Genomic DNA, 23181 nt, shown 5'->3' with positions numbered 1-23181 from the left:
TTGTAGGAGAAATATATTTAATCATATTGAGTGAGTCTCATGTGAGACCGTCTCACACAAGTTTTTGCCTTAATCATATCATATTATTATCTGAAACCGATTAAGAAAACATTTACCGGAATCCGACTAGATACCCGAATTATACGAAATTGTCACCCGCTTGGGTTCAAATCGGGTCGCGCCCCAACTACCCGACCCGATTTCTAAGTTGCATCAGATTTTGTAGTATTTGGTCCCCACGCCGAGAATCAATAATCTGAACCTTGTACTACTCCGCTAGCTAACTAACTTTTAGATAGCCTTACAGCCGTAATCTCCACTGGAGTGAATGCACGTTGTGCGAGTGAGTCAAACCCCTTCACTGTCTTTGATATTTGTATTATTTGGCTAAATTGTTCAGCATATTCTTCTCATCCTTAGCACAGAACTCGGGGAGGAGGCCAAGTTCTTTCTATCTTTCTTTTTTTTAATCTATTGATTTTGACGATCATGGATCTATGGTGTGTGCAAGCTAGAAGCAATGTCTTTCTCCTGAAAAATTCTTTTACGGAGAAACCCATTATTTGGAATCCCATAAACACTTCGATGGCCTTGGATTTTAGGGTTTGGAGGAAGGAATCTTTATCCGGTTCTCGTAAGAACAGATCGGTCATATTCAGAGCCACGGGGAAGAAGAACCCAGGAAATTCCGATTCTTCGTCGTCTAATTCTGGTAAAAGATTTGTTTTTTAATTTATTTTGGCTTTTTTTTCACCTCAATGTTTATCTTTTCGGTTTTGTTTGAGTTGACTTGGGAAATATATTAAAGGTTCCATCTTTGATGGTTTGATATGTTGATTTGTGCAGTATAATTACTGCTGTTTAAGTTTGAGAAAGATACTGAAATGAACTTGTGATGTGAATGCTGGGAACTGACTCTAAACCAATTGTCTTGTGGCCATTGCAAATTCGATAGTCTAGGTAGATTTTATTTGAGATTCATATCTGCAAAAGAGGATAGCATGCATGGCACATGTGGGAAATGGAGAAAGTAATTTCAAATTGTGTTTGGTTATAAAGTCAAGAGGATATCATCTGAAAAGGCATGTCTAATGGGTGGTACACTCTCATGAGTTTATAAGCTACTCTTTATTAGTTTTAATATTCGACATGTGATATTTGTTAGACAAATTCTTAGAGAAGAGTTGGACTAACATCCTGATGCATTCTGTGCTTCTTATAATGTGAATACTTTGAAATGTACTTCAACTTTTCTCAAGTCTTGCGCGAGGTAGAAACGCATTATGCTTCAAGCTTTTAACTGTGGTGGACTCGTCATATGGATTATTACTGAACATTAGGTTGATTAATTCTGAACTAGCTAAAGATTTTTATAATATTGCTTCTATTTTGTAAGTCTACAACCAATTGATATAGTCTGTAATTAAGCTGTTTGGTGGTACTTTATTATCTATCGCATGGAGTCACTAACACTAGCTCATGAAAGCTTGGTTTTTAAGTTGCTATGTTAACTAAATGAAATTAGATTATCATTTATTAGAGACATCTTTCTTCCATTGGTACTCTATTTCTCTCTCTGAAATTTGAAGTTTTTTCCTGACTTCTTAATTCCGAAGCCATGATTCTCTCATTCTTCTGTGATATCTAGTGTTACTATGAGAAATACTATTACAAGTGCTATTCAATTTGGAGTTTTTGCATCTGTAGGAAATAGTGATCAGTCGAAAGCTGGAGGAGATGGTCCAGATGGGAAAAATCCTCCTGCTGGAAAAAACAAATCTAGTGATAATAACTCCCAGAAATCTCATGCTAAACCCTTGGATTGGAGAGAATTCAGGGCGTTGCTCTACCTCCAAGAGCAGGTAGTATTGTTCTTTCTCAAAGTTTGGTTTACCAAGACTTGTTGAAGTTTTATTCTATAGGCCTTGGCTGTGGAATTGCTTCATTTGGCAGGCTTTAAATCCAACTGGGTTTAAATTGTGTAGTTTTACCATTTGAAATCATCTTCTTATGGTAGGATTCATCATGTGATATTATAGCAGGCAGAAAATGCAGATTCCGCTCATAACGAAGAGAAGGAAACTTCTGGATCGGTATCTCTTCCCCTCAAATGGGCACACCCAATTTCGGCACCTGAGAATGGCTGTCTCCTAGTTGCCACAGAAAAGCTCGACGGAGTTCGCACATTTCAGAGGACTGTAGTTCTTCTTCTCAGATCCGGAACAAGGAATCCACAAGAGGGTCCATTTGGGGTTGTTATAAATCGTCCACTTCACAAAAAAATGAAACACATGAATCCCACTAATATTGAGTTAGCAACTACATTTTCAGACTGTTCTTTGCATTTCGGTGGACCCCTTGATGCAAGTATGTTTTTGATAAGAGCTGGGGAAATTACAGGACGTCCCTGTTTTGAGGAGGTCATCAATGGAGTGTATTTTGGTTCTCGAAATACACTTGATGAAGCGTCAGGATTGACGAAGAAAGGCACTCTTAAGTCTCAAGATTTCAGGTTCTTTGTGGGATATGCAGGGTGGCAGCTGGATCAATTAAGAGAGGAGATTGAATCGGATTACTGGTATGTTGCTGCTTGCAGTTCAAATATGATATTTGGTGGTTCACAGAGTTCCTCGTCTGATGGATTGTGGGAAGAGATTCTGCAACTAATGGGTGGTCATTATTCTGAATTAAGCCGCAAGCCTAAGCAAGATCTGTAGTTCGTTGAGTCAAATGATGTATTAAATCAAGAATCTTCCATGGTAATGGAAACGTCTCCTAAAATGTACAGGACTGTCTTAAAAGATCAAATAAATAGAGGTTTTTTCTTTCCTCGTTTCTTAAAAATTGTGTTGATGTTAATGCGTACTACCACTTGTAGCACAAATCACATGACCTCTATAGGTGACAGTTGATGCGAGTTGCATCTTGCTATCATATTTATTTGGACTTTGGTGTTGAGTGAAATTTATTATTAGATATTTACATTGGCAGGTAACATTGAAAAGATGTCAATTGTACATTGCAGTATACAACAAAAACACCTCATCTCGAGTCGACATTCAAGGTGTACACTTTACGGCATCAGCAGCACGTTCAGAAGCCTGAAACATTATTATTTTATATCTCTTCCATCTCTCTGACTTGAGTTCCTTCTTGGGCATTAATGCACCAAATCTAATACCACTCCATTTAGTTGTGTGTATACCTTACTTGTAATCGTAGCATTTCTTTTTGCTCTTAGCTTTGCGCACAGCTTCTTGAATTTGTTTTTCATGTTCTTTTAACATGTCTTCCATGTTCCCTCCTGGAGGCATTAATGGCCCAGAAAAATGCATCCTGTTTCTCTTTGGTACATAACGCTGAAAATCAAGGAAAGCCATTATGGATTCGTATTTATTATCAATATATACACATATATATAAAGTTGCTAGTTTTGAGAACATACTATTGAGCCATCATTAGACGTGGAGTCAGTGCACTTTGAATGATGATTTGACAAGTCAACTGTTGACTGCAATTGAGAGCCTTGTCTTGTGAGTTGTACACCACGTCGACTAGAGCTTAATGAGCGGACAGACACAGAATGCTCTGTATCATCATCACGCATCGTCTTAGTCCATGAGTATTCTGCTGCAGCACTCGGGTGAATCACTGAATTTGAATGAGAGTACCCATACTTTAAATCATTTCCTCTGAGTGGCGGCTCGATTGGGAAACCCGTTCCACTTTCCTCCTGCGGGTTATACTTATAACTGGTGCTCTTATTGGATTTCCCCTGTTTTTTTCCGCCAAATGACGATCAGAAAATTAAATGGAGTAACAAGTTCATTGAAATGCGCAACAGTCGGAAACGTACCTGTTCTTCAGGAATAGGCTTCGATTTTCTTGAATTATTGCGAGCATATTCAGCCCCTCCACCTTTAACACTATCAGCTCTTTGTCTGGATTTGATGACCAAAAACATATCATTAAAAACAATCCTGGAATATGCTGTTTATGATGATAGAGCCTGATCTCTGGACTCTTGTGTATACTTGTTCTTGAGAAAATGTAGAATAACACTTTTAGGTACTTACTTTCTTGCTTCCTCTTCTCGAATTTTAGCGTCAAGTTCCTTACTTGGAGGATACTTGGGTAAGCTAGATGGATCACTTGGAAGAGGCTTTGATGTGAAGAACTGAACCAAGAAACAAATCCCAGAATTTGTTGAACAAGTCAGCCGTAAAAACCAATGAAATTCTTGCAGAGCACAATCAAACAGAAAACTGAAGATTGTATTAGCAGCGCAGGAAGTTTAGTGATGTAAACTGATACTAGAAACTTGGTTTTACCTCACTTTTGAGGGCGGAAGAAGCGGTACCCCTGTTACGCGGATCAATTGAAAGGAGTACATCTACGAGGGCCAAAGCTGATGAAGGAAAGTCCCTGAAAGTGTCAGCGAGACGGCACTTGTACAGTTTCTGTGACTTAAAGCTACTAGCATGCGGTAATTTTGTTTTCTTCCAATATTCCTCTGTAGGCGAACCACATAGCTTGAATATCTTGTGCATTTGCTCCACCTAACATATGGATTTCATATTTTGACTTAGTGACATTTAGGTGATAAGTTCATTAAAATTTGAAATATACACATTAAAAAAAACTTCTTTGCTATATACCTCTGTTCTTCCAGGCATGATAGGCTTCCCCGCGAACAACTCGGCAAGAATACAACCAGCGCTCCACAAATCAATTCCGGCTCCATAGTCTGTTGCACCTAGCAGTAGTTCAGGAGCTCTGTACCAGAGAGTTACCACACGACTAGTTAACGGTTGTTTCTGGCCAGGCTCGAGAAATGTAGCCAAACCAAAGTCTCCAATTTTGAGGGTTCCATTATTGTCAACCAGAAGGTTTGAACCCTTAATATCTCGATGAAGAACACCACGACTGTGGCAGTGTTGTAGTCCCCTAAACATCTGCTGCATATAACATTTAACCTGCGGTTCTGTAAATTTGACCCCGGGAGAAGCTAGAAGTCCAGCAAGATCGTGCTCCATGTACTCGAATACGAGGTACAAGCTTCCTGAAATCCTTGATGTCACCAACGCTTCAAGCTTCATAACATTTGGATGGTCTAATCTACGTAAAATACTGATTTCCCTTGCCATGAAACGAACACTCTCTGGGTCCATATTAACAAATCTGACCTTTTTCATCGCTACAATTTTATCAGTTGTTAGGTCGCGAGCCCTGTACACACTACTGTATGTTCCTTGTCCAATCTACATAAATAAAGCATTTTTTGGAGCATATTAGATAACCTGAATCAAGCTTCATTACCCAGATCCCACTCCATCAAAAAGAAATAAATAAATAAACATATAAACCAGGCAAGTCAGTCGAGAAAACATGGATATTCCAAGAAATTTTCTGTGCTTCATCAGTATAATTAACATATAGAACATCATCATGCTAATCTTACAACTTACAACCGTAATTTAAGGTCAATGATGCAATGAATTACAACTAGCACTAAACATAAACAAACATTTAATATTTTCATCAGATGCCATCATACCACATTCAGTGAAAGGGATGATTTTCAGATAACAAATGCTGAAAATTCCGCTGTAAGTTTAGAAGTGAAATGAAGAACTTATATGACTAACTTTGTTGATTTTCTCATAGGATTCTGCACTTCGAGGAACCCAGCCATGAACGGCCTCTCCTGCAACAGAAGCAAGCCACGACGGCCATCCTGCAGCAGCATGCTCGCCTCTGGTACCATGCGGCGTACTTTCTATTCTAGACATTCTCTGTTGCATTCCATTGACTCCTCCAAACTCTAAGGTAGAACGCCTTTGGTGCCCGTTTTTTGGCCTTTCAATGATCCTCGTTTTCCCATCATCCTCAACGTTTAAAGCTGGTGGGATACAATTCGGGTTCGATTCTAATGTTGTTTTTGATCTTGAATGAAGAGAGCCTTCATTCTTAAGGTTACCTACTCCTACTATAATCTCCTCTCCTTGCAAGGGAGCTATCATCTGTACCGAATACTTTTTGACCTCTTTTTCGTTGGCCTTTTCGTTCTCGGCAACATAATCATTCACATTTGATCCTCTTGAACAAAGGCAACCCATCTTCTCTGTAAAAATTTCTTATATAATATGTACAATCACCTTCCCCAACATGAAGTATTAGAACATATCATGGTGGCCCCAATCAGAAATCAGGAAAAAAGAACAAGAATCTTGATAATTCAGCTCCTTGATTCGATCCTCTTCAAATTCAAAGCCAATAATTAGATTGCTTATAATCCCGGAAAATGAAATGTGCAAAAGGGTTCGAAATTGCATACAATATTTTATTCATCAAGATGGGTTAAAAATGCTCGTATGAAGAAGATTGCAGCAGAAAGAAGAAGCTTGAAATGATGAAACAATCTCAAAAGCACATATGCAGAAGGCTTTAAAGGTCAAAAGCTCAGACCAGAATCCAGCATTACAAGAAAAGGTTTTAAGAATTTCTAATCAAAGCATATATAGATACATACACAAATATTATGTATATATATTGAACCTACGCCTAATGGATTTACAGGAGTTCCAGTTAAGGTTTGAGGTGTCCTGATGAAAGATTTTGGGTTTCCAAATTCTATTTTGGTAGTTTTGCTGGCTAATGTCGTCCAATTAAATTAATAAACAAATAAATTAATAAATATATTTCTTGTCTGTCTCAGGTTATTAATCATCCAACCGGGCAAGAGCCTAAAAATGAGAGGCACCATTGGTTTCCAAGGTTTTGACAAAATATTCTAAAAATTTGAATTTGTCAGAATCGAGCAGTAAACTAATGTTGTTGTACACATTTTCTTAAATGGGATTTGCTGATTACTCAATTTTATGTACAAGAAAAAAACTTTTACTTCATCAAATAAGGCCATATTGTTCTAACAATGAAGACAGACAAATACTTTTAGATTTTTTCAAAAGATATATAAAAGCTAGTTCTAAAGTTTCTTTCCTCGCCAATTTGCGGACGTGCCTCGCATTAAGACATGGGACCTACGTTTGCCAGCTAAACGTATGACTTGGTATCTCAGTTCTGGAATACTAGTACTTCCCAATCAATTTCAAATTTTATAAATTCCAATTCAAAATAATTGTTTTCCTCATATTTTTCTAATCAAAGGAGTAAATTCAAATCACACCAACAATGTTTAAAATGAGTTAATTAATTCGATGATGATGCACTCAATCATTAAATGTTCCCATTATTAAATCAATTATTATTCTCTTAAAATAAATCAATTATTTCATCAACTTACATTTACTGATATTGATCGCGTTTTCTTTAAACTTTATTATTATTATTGTGACACTCGGGCCGAAGAGAGTGGGGAGTGGTCATCAGTTTCATGAGATAATACGAATAAGGAGTGGCTCTGGACAAGTTTTTCAGATGCATGAGAGGTAAGAACATCAATGAACGAATCCCACATCAGGGATTTCAAAGACTGTCTGGAGGTGAATTTTTTTTGGAGTCTATAATTTAAAAACTCTAAAACTAAACCGTTTACAATTGATATATAATTTCATCTACATATTTAATCATTAGATAATGATGGTGATTTTGAGAATGAAGATGTTTTTGGAAATTGGGATTGATTGTTTTTTAAATTTTAAATGAATTGAGGAAAGTGAATAAAGATAATTCATGCAGAAGTTCCAAAAGCCTCGTCCACTGAGTATTCAAAACGTTTGATATTCAGAGCAACACGTGTACACAACTCCCTTCTGCATGCAAACATGCTGTTCCACAAAAACACTGGCATACATATTCCATTTTCCTCATCTCCTTTTCAAAAGTAGTTCCATTTCTTCTTCTTGGAGAATTTCTTGAGATTTCATTTCGACATGGATCTGATCAACACTTTGCTGAATTTTTTTGTGCCACCAGCAAGCCTGTTGATGCTTGCTTTTGCATGGCCGACTCTCACTTTCATCTACACCTGCGAATGGATTTACAACACATATTTCAACTCTGAAGACATGGAGAACAAGGTAGTGGTTATCACCGGAGCTTCTTCTGGGATTGGAGAGGTAAAAAAATTTTAAGTCACTCCACGCGCATGGATCTCAAGAAGCTGTAATTAAATGTCGGAATTTGAAGCTTGTATTCAAGAAATGATTATGGTACAGCTTTGCATGCATCTATTTGATGTGATAAATTAATTTGTATGACTAAACATTTATTTCATGGTTAAGTACCCCAGGAAGGGAAACAGAGGTCGACTAGTTTCTTTCCCAAAAAACATTAAGTTTCTTCCCATGTTATATTAAACCATCCACTCTCCTTTCTCATTATCCTGGATTCTTGGCATAGCACACACCTACAGAATGAAGTTTGATGATCTTTGCAATTGCAGCAAATCGCTTATCAATATGCAAAGAGAGGCGCGAACCTGGTATTGGTGGCACGAAGAGAGAACCGGTTGTGGGGAATAAGTGAGAACGCGACAAGGCTGGGGGCACATAATGTGTTGATAACGGCTGCTGATGTCGTGAAAGAAGATGATTGTCGGAGATTTATCAGTGAAACCATTAACTATCATGGCCGTAGTAAGAATCGACCAATTATTATTCCATTCCTTCTATTATTTTTCTTGCATGTTAATTTGGTACACCCCTTCTGTCATCTTGCAGTTGATCATCTAGTGAATACAGCGAGTTTAGGACACACTTTCTACTTTGAGGAAGCTACGGACTCGGGCGTGTTTCCCATTTTAATGGTATATACGAGAACTAGTTTGATCTTTTGTCGGATAGATCATAGATCACAACATTGTTTGATATCTAAACTTTGGTACATTTTCAGGACATTAACTTTTGGGGTAATGTGTATCCAACTTATGTAGCGCTTCCGTACTTGCGGGAAAGCAATGGTCGCATTGTGGTGAACGCCTCGGTCGAGAATTGGTTGCCTTTGCCGAGGATGAGCTTGTATTCTGTGAGTTGATAATTTACTATCAAATCTATATTACATGGTGAAATACATTCGGTGCAGTAATGGTTATACAATATATCGTATATGTGTACATTTTTCTCATGCGAAGCGAAGCCCACATCTTTTATGGGCAATCCGAATAACATAGAACCTGAAGCGGATTCTTTCCAACTTAATTTTATGCTTTCTTTGGCTAGCAGCACTTACAAATTTTTTGTATGTTTGCATCGATAGGCTGCTAAGTCGGCGCTCATAAACTTTTACGAGACACTGAGGTTTGAAGTCAGGGAAGAGGTCGGTATTACAGTTGCGACACATGGTTGGATCGGAACTGAAATGACTGGAGGTAAATTCATGGTGGAGGAAGGGGCAGAGATGCAGTGGAAGGAAGAAAGAGAAGTAAGTTTCTTTGTTGAGCCATCCATGTTCATGTATATAATCGGCCTAAAAATGAGCAATCTTGAATAGCTAGTCTAATTTTGGTTTATAAGGTACATGTATCTGGCGGACCCGTCGAGGAGTTTGCGAAGCTTATTGTTTCTGGGGCGTGCAGAGGGGATCCATATGTGAAGTATCCCAGCTGGTATGACATATTCTTTTTGTACAGAGTCTTTGCACCAAAAGTGCTGTTCTGGACTTTCAGCTTCCTATTAACGACTGCGGGTGCAAGAAAAACTTCATTCATCGGAACTGGAAGGCCGTTGCTAGAGGGATCCCCTTCAAGAATATTTACTGGAAGCCCACCAGCGACCTTATCCCAAGCCTTTCAGATCCAGCAGAAAATGGAGTGAATGAATATTATCACAATCTTTACATATGGTTCTGTTCTATGTTAATCGTGTTTTACTTGTAGCAGAACTTTCGAGTGATAAATGGAATAATGCCTGGACATTGTTATTGAGTTGAATAAACAGACATCAGGTGGTGATTTGCGAAATGCGTGGAATCAAAGGGAGGCGACCGCCTCTTTGAATCTACAATTTATAGAATCTGATATTTAATATTTTGAAAATTTTGAGTTTCATGTATTTAGTATCAAATTTGGTTGCTTTTACTTAGCTTGGCCCCCTTCAGGATCACGTGCGGAAAAAGATTGAAAATTTCATGTTTATATGTATGTTCTTCAATTTTTTTTTTTTTAATTCAAATCTGATCCCATAATAATTTTCGATTATTTTTTTGAATGCTCGGTGAGAAGAGTATAAATCAATAAGAACTAAACGAAGATGAATATCAAGGAATCGTGTCATAGATTGGAAATAATTCTCAAGAACACTAACTAAAATGAAAGTGATTGTAATACAGGTACAAATAATGCCCAGGTACCAGGCTGAATACCCGCTTCCTTTTCTTCTGCTTACTCTGACCGTATATGTAAAAATGGCTTCAAGTAAATGCAACTTCAAAACCTACTATATGCTGCAGTCTATCATGCTTCATTCCAACACAAAATTGTAACACATCTACAAAAATGTGGACATACCGCGCTTCAACTCAATTCAATAAATGGACAAATCATGGCAGCATCCTAATTCCTAAAATCCTTGGAACGAGAATGAAAGAATTCTAAAAAGCCCGTCTGGATTGTCAGCATGTACCTGAAACAAAGCAGTTTTTTTAACTGTTATATCTTCGCATAACCATCGAGAAGGGATATAGGGGCAGATGCTTTGGCTGATGGAGCATTTTTTCTGTCTTCTTTTGCGGGAGGTTTGGTGTGATTCCTCTTATCATTTATTTTTGTGCATTTTTCTTATCATACACCGGCCGGTTGGGGTCTTCGTCAAACCTCCCGTCTAGACACGTAGGTGCGACGTTCGAACGTAGAGCTTTGAAGATGAAGAGAATTTCAATTTTTGGATCATAAGGTTGAAAAGACGCGAAAGTACATACCCAGTGGCCAGCATCTTCGAGAACATGCATTTCAACTCCACCTCCCTCTTCGGCTGCTTGTTCCTCAGCGACATGAATCCTACGAAGGTCTTCCAGGGCCCATCTGTGCAAGCTCCTTTCTGCTTTCAGAAAATTAATATGTACACCCCGAGGCACTTCTTCCACTATTTTCCTACATTTATGATGATAACAATAGTAGCTTTAGCAGCTGTAAGATTCACTAATACGTGAGATTGAAAAGAAAGTAACATGCAGACACAGGTACTATTTATTCTTTCTTAAGTTCGGAGGAAAACTGACCACATATTTGTCTCTTCATATGAATGATACATCTCTGAAATACCTTTGAGATCAAATACCCACGAGAAGCTTGATAATGATGATCCATTAATTGGAGTCTGCCGAAGATTTGTTACCACCCACTGCGATGGAATAACAGGGGCATCAAAAAAAATAACTGGTTATGGAATAGTGAGAGATGCAATTCAAATATTTAATATTCATATATCTAGTACACAGCATACAACAAACCTGTGCCACGTCATTTGAGAAACCGGTCTGAACAAGAGCATCCATGACACCTCGTTTGGAAGAGACCTTCCTTGAATAATAATGTGAGTGAACATAAATTTGTACCAAAAGTTAAATAAAAAAATGAGTGCCTCATAAATTCCAGAGAGATGGCAAAGGAAAAGTACATCACTAAAACTGCGATGGATGACACTACCCACATTAAATTATTGCATACAAGAATCAAAAGTTGAAATGTTGTTCTGTAAAGAAACACAATCATATGCAAATGGATGTGATCTAGTAAAGTAGATCGTAGCCTATATGCTGAGGCTAACTCAAAAACACATACGGACAGGTCAACTACAAATTAGATATAGTTTTCTTTCCCGTCCTTGTAAATATTTAAAGCTGCTATATATTTATTTATTCCACCGAGGTTCTATAATTGAATCTATGTCTCGTTCAAAGCCTTATCATTACTGTTACAGAGTAGGCTCGGCCTTTGAGAAGCAGAGGAATAAATTAGGCGCATAGCCACATTGCTGAAAACACAAAACATACAGATGGAATAGTTATCACGACAAAATGTTCCATGTGTTCTAATTGAGATGTCCTCCGTGGAAATAGGATTACTGTAGTTAAATGTTTCTCATTTAAATTATCTCACAAGAAAAATCTTTAAGTGAAATTCAAAATATAAAATGCATGATCCGAGAGAATGGAAATTGATCTGATACTCATGCAACCATCTCTTTTCTACTCTCTTCTCTCAGTTCAATGTGAAACACGGTGCTTTTAGTATAAGATGAAATATAATGACTACGTACTAAAAGGCATTCTCGATCTTTTTCCAAGTGAATTTGAAATTACAATCATAGCTAAACTCATTGAGCATGAATAAAAAATATGGTAAATAAACCAAATCTTCGGTTTTACAAATCAAATGGAGAAACAAAAAGAGGAAAGGAGAAGTAAATAGGTTCAGCCAATAAACAATGTACCTCTTTTGGCAACGTACTTAGAAAAGAGATGAGTTCAGCGGGATGGTCATCTCCATCTGCACCAGCTCGTACATTTCCAGGAGTAGCATCTAAAACCCAGACCTGAAATGAAATCAGCAACAACATCCAGAAAATATTGACAAAGGAAAGCGTGAACCTGACAGCGATCCATCATCCTGAAGAAACTACTAAGCTCAATCTATGTCTCTGCAACTGATTTCAACTAAATAATAGACAAGAAAAATCCAAAAGATTTAGAATCCAAAACTTACTCTAACAGGTCGAGCAAGAGGTTTCGCAACCTGATCCACCATACTCAAGGCAACTGCAGGGGAAAAAATAGGAAAATGACCAATGAGATATCACGCATCACTCTGTTCTAATGTAGTAAAAAGATCACTGACGAAGACGCATCCTGATAATCATCTATGGATTAGCAATTAAAAATGAAGACTAAGCTACCTTTTCCGCCAAAGCTATGACCAACTACCACTCGAGGAGTAAGCCTCATCCGACCAAGCTAGTTGACAGAACAAATGAGGATAATTAGAAGAAAGAACAATAAGGAAACCAACTTCATTCCCTGTCATCTAGATGGACAAAATAGAGGGTCAAATAGTTTATTAAATAATGATTCTACATGGAAAGCAGGCAACTTGAGCGGGTAAATTATTCTGCTATTGATTCTAAGGTGGAGCCAGATTCAAAGTAACAATAGAAATGGTTGAAATCTTAATGTCTCGGAAGTTGCATTTAGGAAAAAAATTTCATGCTTCTAGCCTGCTACTTAACGTGGAAGGAAAGACTAAAAACTTCCTGACATATGAAATTGTTTGAATTTAAATAAGCCACAGTGTTGCTTACCATTTGGCTACCAATGAACATAGAAAAATACAAGAGAAAACAGATAAGACAAAATATCTCTGTGTGCCTACCATAGACGCCAGATTACGTAATTAAAAAGTAAAAGAAGCATCCCACATAAAATAAAACTAATTTTGTGAAATGCATACTAGCTTTAAAACATCAAGAGCAGCTGAAGCAACAGAATGGGGCCCCCTTTTCTTCAGGGATGCCGAATCACCATGACAGCGCAGGTCTACCAGGAGAAACTGCACAATAAATAAATATATATATAGAGTAAGCTTTGAGTTAACATAATGATTAAAATGCTTAGAAGTATGCAGCACCTTCACATTTACCTTCAAAATAATGGAAAACAATTCAAATGGTCGAATCATATACTTGAAGCATTGATATCTTTTAAGCTATTTGTCAAAATAAAAAGGTACATACATGCACTCAATCGAAAAACGTGAAATGCATCATTGACGTACTTGCCATTTAGGGAACTCTTTTGCCAATCTTCGCGCAAATGTACCTGTCAATATTATCATAAGTTATGATGAGGATAAGTTATAACAAAGTTACATGAATTTTAAAATATCAACTGATCTTATATGAAAAGGATGATGTAAAGATTGACATCACGCAAGTGTGCGTGTATTCAGATATGAGTTATGCCTTCATAGGAAAATGCAAATTCATCCTCAAGCGACTTCCAGATAAACATACTTTTGCTTATTAACTGGCTGTCCATCTCTATAATCTCCCCGACTCCACCACTCAAATATAAAATTAACGGTACATCATTTGTAAAGGAAAATTTCACTTGCCCATTGAATTTTTTTATGCCCCAGCTTTCAAGTACTAAGACATTGTAGATAACACGCACTGAGAGTCCTAAAAGCACCATAAGGATCTCGATTTTCCTAACTTTCCTCAAAGAATTATTGATTTCATAAATAAACGTAAATACACAAAAAATTGAAGACAAACATATTAAATCAGAACATTTCAAGTATTTGTTAACTTGTTAAGCCATACGTATAGAATTTGGACTATTTGGTATCCTTTTCAACAAATTCCTAGCCAGCAACTTTCATCTGATAGTGAGATAAATAAAACAGCAAAATAAAATGAGACTACCTGATGGTCGAGATCAAACAACCTAACATTTCACAATCTAAAAATCTGAGTGAAGTATTGGCTTCCAAATAATTTCTACTCTAAGTAAAAGATAAGTACCCACCCCAATTTTTCCTGCAACCTAAAATGCCATGTAAAAGAACAGCAGTTGGAGGTTCAGGAGCTGATTTGTCCGAGATGTAACTCCACCTCACCTGTGTATCAAAAGGTCAAGGGCCCAATCACACCAAATCGTGCCAATAAGTTTTACAAATAGCTTCAGACACTGTAGCTTCCCATAATTAATCCAGAAAGCATAGACATTGCACTTACAACCTTCATCATGCATATTCACCAGCACTAACATATTCTACTGCTACCCAGGATGAGCTTTTTAAATGAGAAGAAACCAAACAATATAAAGAGTTAAAAATACCGGTATATGGTAATGAAATATCAAATAGAAAAAGACCTTTCAAAACGTCAAAATTTTTATTATTCTCATTTGTGTCAGTCACATAAGAATGAACTCTCCGAACAGGGGGTTACACAGGAGCATATTAATGCTATGACGTAAAAATTTCAAGAGAGGATGAAAAACCACAGGGGACTCACATCAGCGCCTTGGACAAGATCATAAGCCTGCAGAAAGAAATGGCCCCATAAGCTCAAATAATTTAAATCATAATTATTAGCAATATAAAAAAATTTCATGGAACTCTATGTGACATCTCTTCCAGGCGGAATTCCAGAAATGATATGCCGATTCTTACCAAAATGTCAGCAGGCTTTAAGACAATGCTTCTATCCGCTAGCTTCTCATCTAGATACGACATTTGAATGCTACAATAGGTTGACTCTCTTCTACAGTGGTTCAGCCTGACTTGCGACTGTGAGATACAAATTAAGTCAACGATAAGTAAAATTTACAAATTCAAATGAAAAACCACAAGATGCAATTAGAAAATATGTATTTAAAGATTAGGTATATGTTTAAGAACACGATGCCTCATTTTCAGAGAACTGTCTGATAAGGATGCCAGTTCCAGTCCCCCAAGGCTCCAACCCAGAGTGGAGTTAAAAATCCGAGCAAATGTTAGCACATAAATTACCATTTTCATCCAGCTTGCCTACGACAGACAATTTAATTCAAAGTGGACAATCGAAAGGTTCTTTTAATTTAAGTGTACTGAGAAGCATACTAAGATTGTTGAAACGAAATTTTCCTTCCATCCACCCCTGAGCTTCAACCTCCAACCTCTTCATATACATTTCTTTCTATCGTTCAATATTTTAAAAATTACACATGCACAAGAGCAATAATGCACCGCGTTCTAAAGCATAGCTACACACGTTACACCTTACAAGTAAAACAGCAGAAACAATAAATCTAAAATCTTAAGGCAGCACACACGAAAGGAAATAAGAGAGATCACCAGCCACTTAGATAAAGACTGAAGGTTCTACATTACTATAAACCTTGAACCTAAAGCTGATCAAGAAGAGCTGCATTGGGCACATAGTCGTGATATTCGTGAACAGAAAATGTGAAATTACCTGGTCAAAAGACCTGGACGTCGTGATTTTCACCAGTCTCGGATCCACCGGTGATGCGAAACGTTGCCGATTATCTCGAATTCGACTATGGCGACAAGAAACATTCGATAGGGCAGGGGCAGACATTTAATTCAATGATGAAGAAAACCCCGACCACCAAAAAGATGATAAATTTGACAGAATATGGAGAAAATAGGTGGCGGGATCAGATTCAGGGGCAAAATGGGTAACGAGAAAAAGAGGAGAAGCGGAGATATCGAAGAAAGCTCTCTGAGTTGGACTCTCTCTCTCCCTGTCCGCCAGAGAATAAGTGGGAGTATAACGTGCTGAAAAAGACACTCAATTTGTATGCCGCGTATGTGGCCGACGGTTGACTCGAAATTTTTTAAGGCGTTCCTGAATTTGAAGGGTTTTTCTTGGGAATCCTAAATTTGAAGTTTTAATAACACAATACATACAAATCATAAAACGAACAAATAAAAGTATATTCTGAGGAAGGCGAGAATGATAAATTAAAAAAGAATATATTGATATCTGTTCTCTAATTCAAGATTCATAAGCAACTCTTTCGTTTAACGACTAATCCACCCACACATCGTGTACAACGTTTGACAAACGAACTGTTGTTTATAAGGTTGTCTTGGTTGATTATACAAGGATATTTCAAAAACAGATTGCTGAATACGGATGAAAACTGTAAAACTCGGTTGCAACTATGGAATAAAAACCAATTGACAAAGATGAATAAAAGAAATCCACTACAGCATGACAAATCAAGCAGTTTACTCGAAAAACTTGCAGTCTGGGCAACGCAACTAGCCATGAAGAATATAGGGGAAGGTAGAAATAAGTCGATGACGCATGATAGATGAAATCATATCATCCACACCGAAGTACAACGATTCTTTCTAAAGCACAATTGAAAACAAAATTGTCTCTTTAGACCCACATAAGCATTGCTCTCAACGATTGGCCTTGGCAACCCTTTCAATCTCATCTTTCTTCTTGATAGCGTAGCTGCACATTACATGAAAATGAAAGAACAATAAGCGGAAGTAACATACATAGAAGATATGTATAATTAAGACATTTGAGATTACAAATATCAAATAATTTATAATCATTTGAATAATGAAATGCTAGTAGTATCAAAAGGGGTGCAGCAGTTACCTGTTGGAGGACCCTTTTGCAGCATTAATGAGTTCATCGGCAAGGCATTCAGCTATGGTTTTAATGTTCCTGAAAGCACTCTCCCTGGCGCCAGTTGTAAGAAGATATATTGCTTGGTTAACTCGTCGCAGAGGTGAAATGTCAACAGCTTGACGTCTCACAACACCAGCAGAACCAATCCTGGTCGCATCTTCCCTAGGTCCACTGATCCAAAACACAAAATATAATGTAAATATAAAATGCCACAAACAAAATATTTTGAAATAGAAAGGGCTGGAGTAATTGTGCAACTCCGCCTGATGCCATTTTTATGTGTAAGACAGCATGCCATGCAAACATGATTAATTTACAGTCAAACCTCCTAATGTTTATCACATGAAATTCAGAATAAAACAGATGCTATGAATTGAAGATTGCTAACCAAGAACTGTGGTGTATACTACATGCCATTCTTAGGTGGAGACAGCAATTACTATATGGCCATAAAGTTATAGGTAAAAACTTCAAACTAAATTTTTGTCAGCCAACAAACTTCATACCTGTTGATCACAGCATCCACTATAACTTGGATTGGGTTCTGATCTGTCAGCAAGTGAATGATTTCCATGGTATGCTTGATGATGCGCACAGCCATCAGCTTCTTCCCATTGTTGCGTCCGTGCATCATGAGTGAGTTGGTCAACCTTTCCACAATTGGACACTGGGCCTTCCTGAATCTCTTTGCTTGGTACCTCCCAGCAGTGTGGGGCATGTACACAGGGTGCTTTGAAGCAGTTGCAGTAATGTAATCCTCAACAGATATATCATTGACCTATACAGAAGAGGAAATTCAAGAAATCAAAGACCAGAACTGCTTGCAACTGAATTTACTAGAACCCTGTGTGCAGAAGAGATGCCATATCCAGCCTTAAAATTTGATTTTGTCACATGATAAGACGTTGACATATGGACATTGCAATCATTCCATATAGTGTCAGGTTATCAAAGTCACTCCGATTCTTTTTGCCAAGTAACATCTTTTCTGTGTCCAACTGGCTTTTTCTTTTTATCCAATCCACTTCCTCCAGAGGTCGATGCTGTACACCAGATACAGCGGTTCACATACTAATAAATAATAATGGACAAATGGATTCTCGAAAATACAGGACCCATGGTAGTCACCTCTGGACCAAAACAAAGGAATGTTGAGTCTCTATTCATAGTGCCTATAATGCAGTTAAGTTTGACATGATACCAATTTTTTTTCCTAAGGCAGATAAGAAGAATACATAACCATGAGAAAGAGGTTACACATAATAATGTAAGAAAGACATCACTAATCAAAAGACCTTAACTGGTTCAATAATGATGGCTTTTTCAACATTTATGAAAGCTTCACATGTCGTGTATCCTTGTTCCGATTTTCTTTACAAGGGGTATACTCGAAAAATTTCTCAATTTATACACATAAATGAGATGCAACGACATCCCCTAAAATTTGAATCAATCCGGGACCAAAAAAGTAAACTGATATTGACGATCAAAATTCATGAGAGCAGAAAAATAATATCAGACATGCTAAAACCTTTAAAAAAATTCATAGGATTTAAATAATTCAAAAATTAATATTGATGGATCGAAATTTCATCACAATCCATGGTAAAAAATTCTAAAAAATCGTTGAAGTGAAAACATACCTGAACTTCGTCGTAGGCCCAGCGATTGAAGAGCATCACAGAGCTATGAACCTTATCATCAAGTAGATTACTTGCCTCTACTGCTGTCGCCATATTGCCTCTTCGATTAGCGGTGTTCGTCTGTGCTGTGCGAAGGAAGCTGCGGCGGAGAGGAAGCAGGAGATAATAAATAATAGAGGCACCGAAACCCTAGGACTGAATGAAATGAGGTTTTTCGTGCCGTATGGTCAAAAATACCCTTGTCGTTGGTAAATTTACTTGAATGCCTTGCTTAAGATTTATTTAATTATTAGGATTAGTATGATTTTTATGTATTTATGTGGCACTGCTCAATATTTAATTGTCTGAATGAATTTATAATATAATTAATAAAACATTAAAATTTTCACTTTGATCTTAAAATCTCTAACTTAACCTTTACAAGTTTCTTATAATTAAATAAATAATATTATATAATTTGAAATCGATTCTACTTTATGAAACTTATGCGTAAACAAATAAGATATGCATTTAATATTTGATCTATTGTTTTCTTGTTAACAATAAAACTATAATCATAATCCATAGATTTCAAAGTTATCTCCAGAGTACAACCTTTAAAATTCCAATTTTGTAAGTATGTTATGCCATTTTGTTTTTTTTTTAATATATATTTTATATTATGTATTTAAAAAAGAATTTATCTAATAATAATACGGTAATACCAAGATTTTGGTTTGTGTCCCAACGTGGGCTGGTTTAGCTTTGACAGGCCCAACGACCAGGATTAAATGTATCAAAATCCCCTTGATCTGGATCAGGCTACAATGTGGGTCAATCATTGACAGCTTTCATGTTTTAATATCCATCAATTAGGGGGTAAAACACATTTGGCCCTGTACTATTGGTAAGGATTAAAAACATTATGAAACAAAAATTAAATATTTCCACTTTCTCTTAAAAATACGAAATTCGATGATTAATATTTACATTCTCTTATAACCATAAGTAAGCTTTGATCGAAATTCGATTATTAATATTTAATTGAAGTTCAGATTCCATTAAAAAGGAATTATAACTTGAAAAGTTAAACAGCTCAAAAATTGTTTCATTTTGTATGCCTACCAAAACAACATCGACAATAACTAACCCAGCCAAGCTGGGAAGTGCCTTTTTGCGTTAACATGAACAGCAACAGAGCCTCCCATGCTGCATCACAATGATTTAACATCAAATTTTAGCCAGCAGTTTATGAATAAAATAAGTACTCATCGCACAAACGATATAGAAAATGTTTCAGGTTGCAGCCGTCAATCAATAGCAAAAATAAGCTATAAATCAACAATTTGTTCAAAAGAGTAACATTTAAACCTGGAAAGAGTTGGGTATAGTAGTTGTTAGAAATAAGAAATCAACTTCAACAAATCTAATCTTACATGACAACCAGGTGAAAAAGAATTTAACACACAAGTTTCACATCAAACTATTAGTTGCGAAGTTAGGCAGTAGAAAAAGAACAAAAAACATTAACATTAACATTTACAGCACAAATCAATCCCACACAAAACAAACATTCAAGTCTCATGATCGGTATTTTTTACCCAGAAATGTCACACATTTTACATTGCTTCCACAACGCTCCAATTTATGCAATTCCAGGAGCTTAATTATGCGATCATACCGCTGAGACCAGCAACACTGAATTACTGTCGTGCTCGTAATGCAGTAAAGATTTTGTTTTTTTCGTAATGCAGTAAAGATTAATAAATATACACTTAGAATAAAAATGTTCAAATAACTGAAGAAATACAGAAAAAATACAGAAAAGTGGCGTAAGTTGATCAAGTAGTGAGTAAATACCGCACTGGTGGACGAAAAGATTACGGAGACCCACGAAAACACGAAAGCCAGGATTTTTCTCGAAAAAGGATTCATATTCGAAACAATGCATATCCACATGGATATGCTCACACTAACCCGTTGATAAAGAATTGATATGGAATGTTACAGATTTTAAATGAGATACCATGTGGGGTTCATGTTTTTAGTGGAGCTCAATTGTGAAAATTGATGTCCAACAATTAAACATTTTACTTATATAATGTAATTGAAAATTATTGTTATAACAGCACGACCGTACAAGTGCTCACAATTCCCTTTTTTGAACTTCTAATTTTCTTTTTATTTTTTAATAAAAAATTAAAATTTATTTTAATATTCATTCAGGATCAAACTGTTCATAGGAAACCACAATTTTCACATTTTTTATGATTTTTTTTTTTTTTTTTTTTTTTTTTTTTTTTTTTTTTTTATGATTTTTTTTTTTTTTTTTTGTGTTTTTGTTGTGATTTTAACGCTGATTTTGTCCTTGAAGAGAAGCTACTTGTTTGATGGTCGTCGTTTTGAATTCTTCATCTTTGTGTACATGGACTTCATTTTATATATTAAAAGAATTCAAACTTTTTCACATAAAAATAATAATAATTTTTAATACAACACATAAAAAGAGAAGATACTAATACTTTAATAAAGAAATACATATATTTTCCACCACACATCAACATCAAGTATCGACTATTTTTTGCACACAAAATGTGTAAAACAATTCATGACTACTATAAATTTAATTTCGATCTTTATTATTCACATATATATAATAAATATTCAAAAAAATATCTGTTCGTGACAAAGTTATTTTATTGCGCCTTATTGTTGAAGTACAAGCATAGGAAGTTATCTAGACCGTGACATGTCTTAAAAATAAGAGTAAGTTTCATGTGAGACGGTTTCATGAATATTTATCTGTGAGACGGGTCAACCCTATCGATATTCACAATAAAAAGTAATACTCTTAACATAAAAAGTAATACTTTTTCATGGATGACCCAAATAAAAGATCTGTCTCATAAAATACGATCCGTGAGACCGTCTCACACAAGTTTTTGCCTAAAAATAATATAATATTTTTTTGTTGGATGCAATGATCGTCCATATTTGATAGAACGATCGAACTGTGGTGCTTGAGTTATTGTGCGGTTTAAAATATTAAAATTACACTATTATCATCAACTATAGATTTTGATAAAACGATAAACACTCGATTTTTCTGCCATTATTGTCTTGGTTTGATTGATAAAATAATAATATTAAAATAATAAAGTTCAAAGCTTTGAATGCTGCGACGTTTTCTGACCGGCTCTCTCATAGCCAAGCCCAACAATTTGGAATAGAGTTAATTAAAAGATATAATACAATTTTTTTAATATAGAATTGAGGTGGATGATTTCTTAACTAAATTATATACGTTATTCAAACAAGTGGCGTTTGGATCTGTTAGTTGTCCCACATTGGTTGGGTAAAATGCCTGGATGTTGCATATATGGACTTGGACAATCCTCCCCCACTGAGCTAGCTTTTGGGGTTGAGTTAGGTCCAAGTTCCAATCTTAACATGGTATCAGAGCTCAGGTTCCACCGTTATGTGTTGGACCTCCTATAGTTAGGCCACCCGTTCTGTCCATAATTGGGTCATTTGTAAACTCCACGCTCCAGATGTTCATTCCTGGGCGTGAGGAGGGTGCGTTAGTTGTCCCACATCGGTTGGGTAAAATGCCTGGATGTTGCATATATGAACTTGGACGGACAATCCTCCCCCTTTGAGCTAGCTTTTGGGGTTGAGTTAGGTCCAAATTCCAATCTTAACAGGATCCAATATCAAATGAATTTTAGAGCATTCCTCCTGCCTCTGTTTTTCTAGTTTTCTAGTTTGAGAGTTTGTCACACAAAGTTTGTTTGATGTGATTTTTTTTGTCAACGTGATTTGCAGGTTATTGCGTTGACTTTAAATTTATCCAGAATACATCAAAACATAGCAGCAGCAAGTTTCCAATGTTTTAAAAAAATGAATCTTGAAGACTCACCATTACCTTTAAACCAAGAAATCATTAAAAATCATTACCTTTAAACCAAGATATACTACATATTTTATCGATTGTATCCTCAAAATTCTAAGTTATTATTAATATCGAATGAAATAAGTGATATATTATTTCACCGATGCTAATATCGTCATCGTCAAAATTCAAAGTCGTTGTTAACATCGATGTTCTAAACTTTGACATGGGTAACCCGTGCCCAGCATTTTATTAAAAATTTCGGTCGACGTTTTCAGTTATTGTTGTCTTTCGACTTAATTTTCAGTAATTAAATTATATATCCATATGGTTTTATTGTTCCTATGAAACGCTAAATATTTTTTTATGTGTAAATTATTTTAATATGGTTTCCAATTAAACAAATATAATAAAAATTAGCGATATTTTTATGAAAATTTCATGAGCTTACTATGATGAGGTTGACCACACAAAAGACAAAAACTTGCATCGTACGCATGTATTATTTTTAAAATGAGAGAAAATTAACTATGGATAATACCACCTA

At 36.2% G+C, this 23181-nt stretch overlaps 5 protein-coding genes across 8 annotated transcripts; 2 read left to right on the top strand and 3 right to left on the bottom strand.

Moving 5' to 3' along the window:
• Window positions 1-266: 266 nt before the first annotated feature.
• LOC140982589 (uncharacterized) lies at window positions 267-2829 on the top strand. Of its 2 annotated transcripts, none has more exons than XM_073449158.1 (3): window positions 267-712; window positions 1708-1862; window positions 2043-2829. In XM_073449158.1, exons 1-3 carry the CDS (start codon window positions 490-492, stop codon window positions 2715-2717), a joined length of 1053 nt encoding a protein of 350 aa, XP_073305259.1. In that variant the 5' UTR covers window positions 267-489; the 3' UTR covers window positions 2718-2829. The 2 variants fall into 2 exon arrangements, with proteins under 2 accessions (XP_073305259.1, XP_073305258.1); XM_073449157.1 differs by having other exon boundaries at window positions 268-712; window positions 2040-2829.
• A 127-nt stretch (window positions 2830-2956) lies between these two features.
• LOC140982588 (probable serine/threonine-protein kinase At1g09600) lies at window positions 2957-6630 on the bottom strand. The gene is made up of 7 exons (XM_073449156.1): window positions 5649-6630; window positions 4659-5261; window positions 4332-4559; window positions 4077-4177; window positions 3857-3941; window positions 3446-3775; window positions 2957-3359 (listed from the first exon to the last, which is right to left on the bottom strand). Exons 1-7 carry the CDS (start codon window positions 6117-6119, stop codon window positions 3207-3209), a joined length of 1971 nt encoding a protein of 656 aa, XP_073305257.1. The 5' UTR covers window positions 6120-6630; the 3' UTR covers window positions 2957-3206.
• A 1221-nt stretch (window positions 6631-7851) lies between these two features.
• LOC140981989 (11-beta-hydroxysteroid dehydrogenase B-like) lies at window positions 7852-10060 on the top strand. Its single transcript, XM_073448402.1, has 6 exons — window positions 7852-8081; window positions 8408-8600; window positions 8685-8770; window positions 8857-8988; window positions 9220-9384; window positions 9477-10060. Exons 1-6 carry the CDS (start codon window positions 7896-7898, stop codon window positions 9774-9776), a joined length of 1062 nt encoding a protein of 353 aa, XP_073304503.1. The 5' UTR covers window positions 7852-7895; the 3' UTR covers window positions 9777-10060.
• A 185-nt stretch (window positions 10061-10245) lies between these two features.
• On the bottom strand, window positions 10246-16460 carry LOC140982411 (uncharacterized). Of its 3 annotated transcripts, XR_012176259.1 has the most exons (14): window positions 15840-16460; window positions 15134-15250; window positions 14976-15002; window positions 14485-14575; window positions 13730-13773; window positions 13406-13504; window positions 12855-12912; window positions 12665-12717; window positions 12393-12494; window positions 11410-11475; window positions 11179-11300; window positions 10879-11050; window positions 10469-10583; window positions 10246-10394 (listed from the first exon to the last, which is right to left on the bottom strand). XR_012176259.1 is itself a non-coding variant. In XM_073448903.1 (13 exons), exons 1-13 carry the CDS (start codon window positions 16041-16043, stop codon window positions 10521-10523), a joined length of 1218 nt encoding a protein of 405 aa, XP_073305004.1. In that variant the 5' UTR covers window positions 16044-16460; the 3' UTR covers window positions 10246-10520. The 3 variants fall into 3 exon arrangements, 2 of the variants coding, with proteins under 2 accessions (XP_073305004.1, XP_073305006.1); XM_073448903.1 differs by having other exon boundaries at window positions 10246-10583; XM_073448905.1 differs by having other exon boundaries at window positions 10246-10583; window positions 15918-16460.
• A 198-nt stretch (window positions 16461-16658) lies between these two features.
• Window positions 16659-18992, bottom strand: LOC140982412 (small ribosomal subunit protein uS7). The gene is made up of 4 exons (XM_073448906.1): window positions 18764-18992; window positions 17627-17898; window positions 17088-17291; window positions 16659-16934 (listed from the first exon to the last, which is right to left on the bottom strand). The coding sequence occupies exons 1-4, from the start codon at window positions 18854-18856 to the stop codon at window positions 16880-16882; spliced, it is 624 nt and encodes a 207-aa protein (XP_073305007.1). The 5' UTR covers window positions 18857-18992; the 3' UTR covers window positions 16659-16879.
• Window positions 18993-23181: the final 4189 nt, after the last annotated feature.

This window comes from Primulina huaijiensis, chromosome 8, assembly GCF_012295235.1.
Source record: "Primulina huaijiensis isolate GDHJ02 chromosome 8, ASM1229523v2, whole genome shotgun sequence".
NCBI classification, from domain to species: domain Eukaryota; kingdom Viridiplantae; phylum Streptophyta; class Magnoliopsida; order Lamiales; family Gesneriaceae; genus Primulina; species Primulina huaijiensis.
The sequence above is the reverse complement of the archived record's forward strand: the minus strand, read 5'-3'. Positions and strand labels throughout refer to the sequence as shown.

What these genes read in the sequence shown, in the direction of transcription:
- LOC140982589 (XM_073449157.1), top strand. Translation starts at nt 490, where the DNA reads ATGGATCTATGGTGTGTGCAAGCTAGAAGCAATGTCTTTCTCCTGAAA. An exon ending in TTCTTCGTCGTCTAATTCTG is followed by an intron (nt 713 to 1,707) that starts GTAAAAGATTTG and finishes TTGCATCTGTAG; the next exon opens with GAAATAGTGATCAGTCGAAA. An exon ending in TGCTCTACCTCCAAGAGCAG is followed by an intron (nt 1,863 to 2,039) that starts GTAGTATTGTTC and finishes GTGATATTATAG; the next exon opens with CAGGCAGAAAATGCAGATTC.
- LOC140982588 (XM_073449156.1), bottom strand. Translation starts at nt 6,119, where the DNA reads ATGGGTTGCCTTTGTTCAAGAGGATCAAATGTGAATGATTATGTTGCC. An exon ending in CTTCCGCCCTCAAAAGTGAG is followed by an intron (nt 4,178 to 4,331) that starts GTAAAACCAAGT and finishes TTCTTGGTTCAG; the next exon opens with TTCTTCACATCAAAGCCTCT. An exon ending in CGTCTAATGATGGCTCAATA is followed by an intron (nt 3,360 to 3,445) that starts GTATGTTCTCAA and finishes CTTGATTTTCAG; the next exon opens with CGTTATGTACCAAAGAGAAA.
- LOC140981989 (XM_073448402.1), top strand. Translation starts at nt 7,896, where the DNA reads ATGGATCTGATCAACACTTTGCTGAATTTTTTTGTGCCACCAGCAAGC. An exon ending in CTTCTTCTGGGATTGGAGAG is followed by an intron (nt 8,082 to 8,407) that starts GTAAAAAAATTT and finishes TTGCAATTGCAG; the next exon opens with CAAATCGCTTATCAATATGC. An exon ending in AGTGGAAGGAAGAAAGAGAA is followed by an intron (nt 9,385 to 9,476) that starts GTAAGTTTCTTT and finishes TTGGTTTATAAG; the next exon opens with GTACATGTATCTGGCGGACC.
- LOC140982411 (XM_073448903.1), bottom strand. Translation starts at nt 16,043, where the DNA reads ATGTCTGCCCCTGCCCTATCGAATGTTTCTTGTCGCCATAGTCGAATT. An exon ending in ATCTTGTCCAAGGCGCTGAT is followed by an intron (nt 14,576 to 14,975) that starts GTGAGTCCCCTG and finishes TTTGATACACAG; the next exon opens with GTGAGGTGGAGTTACATCTC. An exon ending in TCTCAAATGACGTGGCACAG is followed by an intron (nt 11,301 to 11,409) that starts GTTTGTTGTATG and finishes ATTCCATCGCAG; the next exon opens with TGGGTGGTAACAAATCTTCG.
- LOC140982412 (XM_073448906.1), bottom strand. Translation starts at nt 18,856, where the DNA reads ATGGCGACAGCAGTAGAGGCAAGTAATCTACTTGATGATAAGGTTCAT. An exon ending in GTGGATGCTGTGATCAACAG is followed by an intron (nt 17,292 to 17,626) that starts GTATGAAGTTTG and finishes GTTTTGGATCAG; the next exon opens with TGGACCTAGGGAAGATGCGA. An exon ending in GCAAAAGGGTCCTCCAACAG is followed by an intron (nt 16,935 to 17,087) that starts GTAACTGCTGCA and finishes TGTAATGTGCAG; the next exon opens with CTACGCTATCAAGAAGAAAG.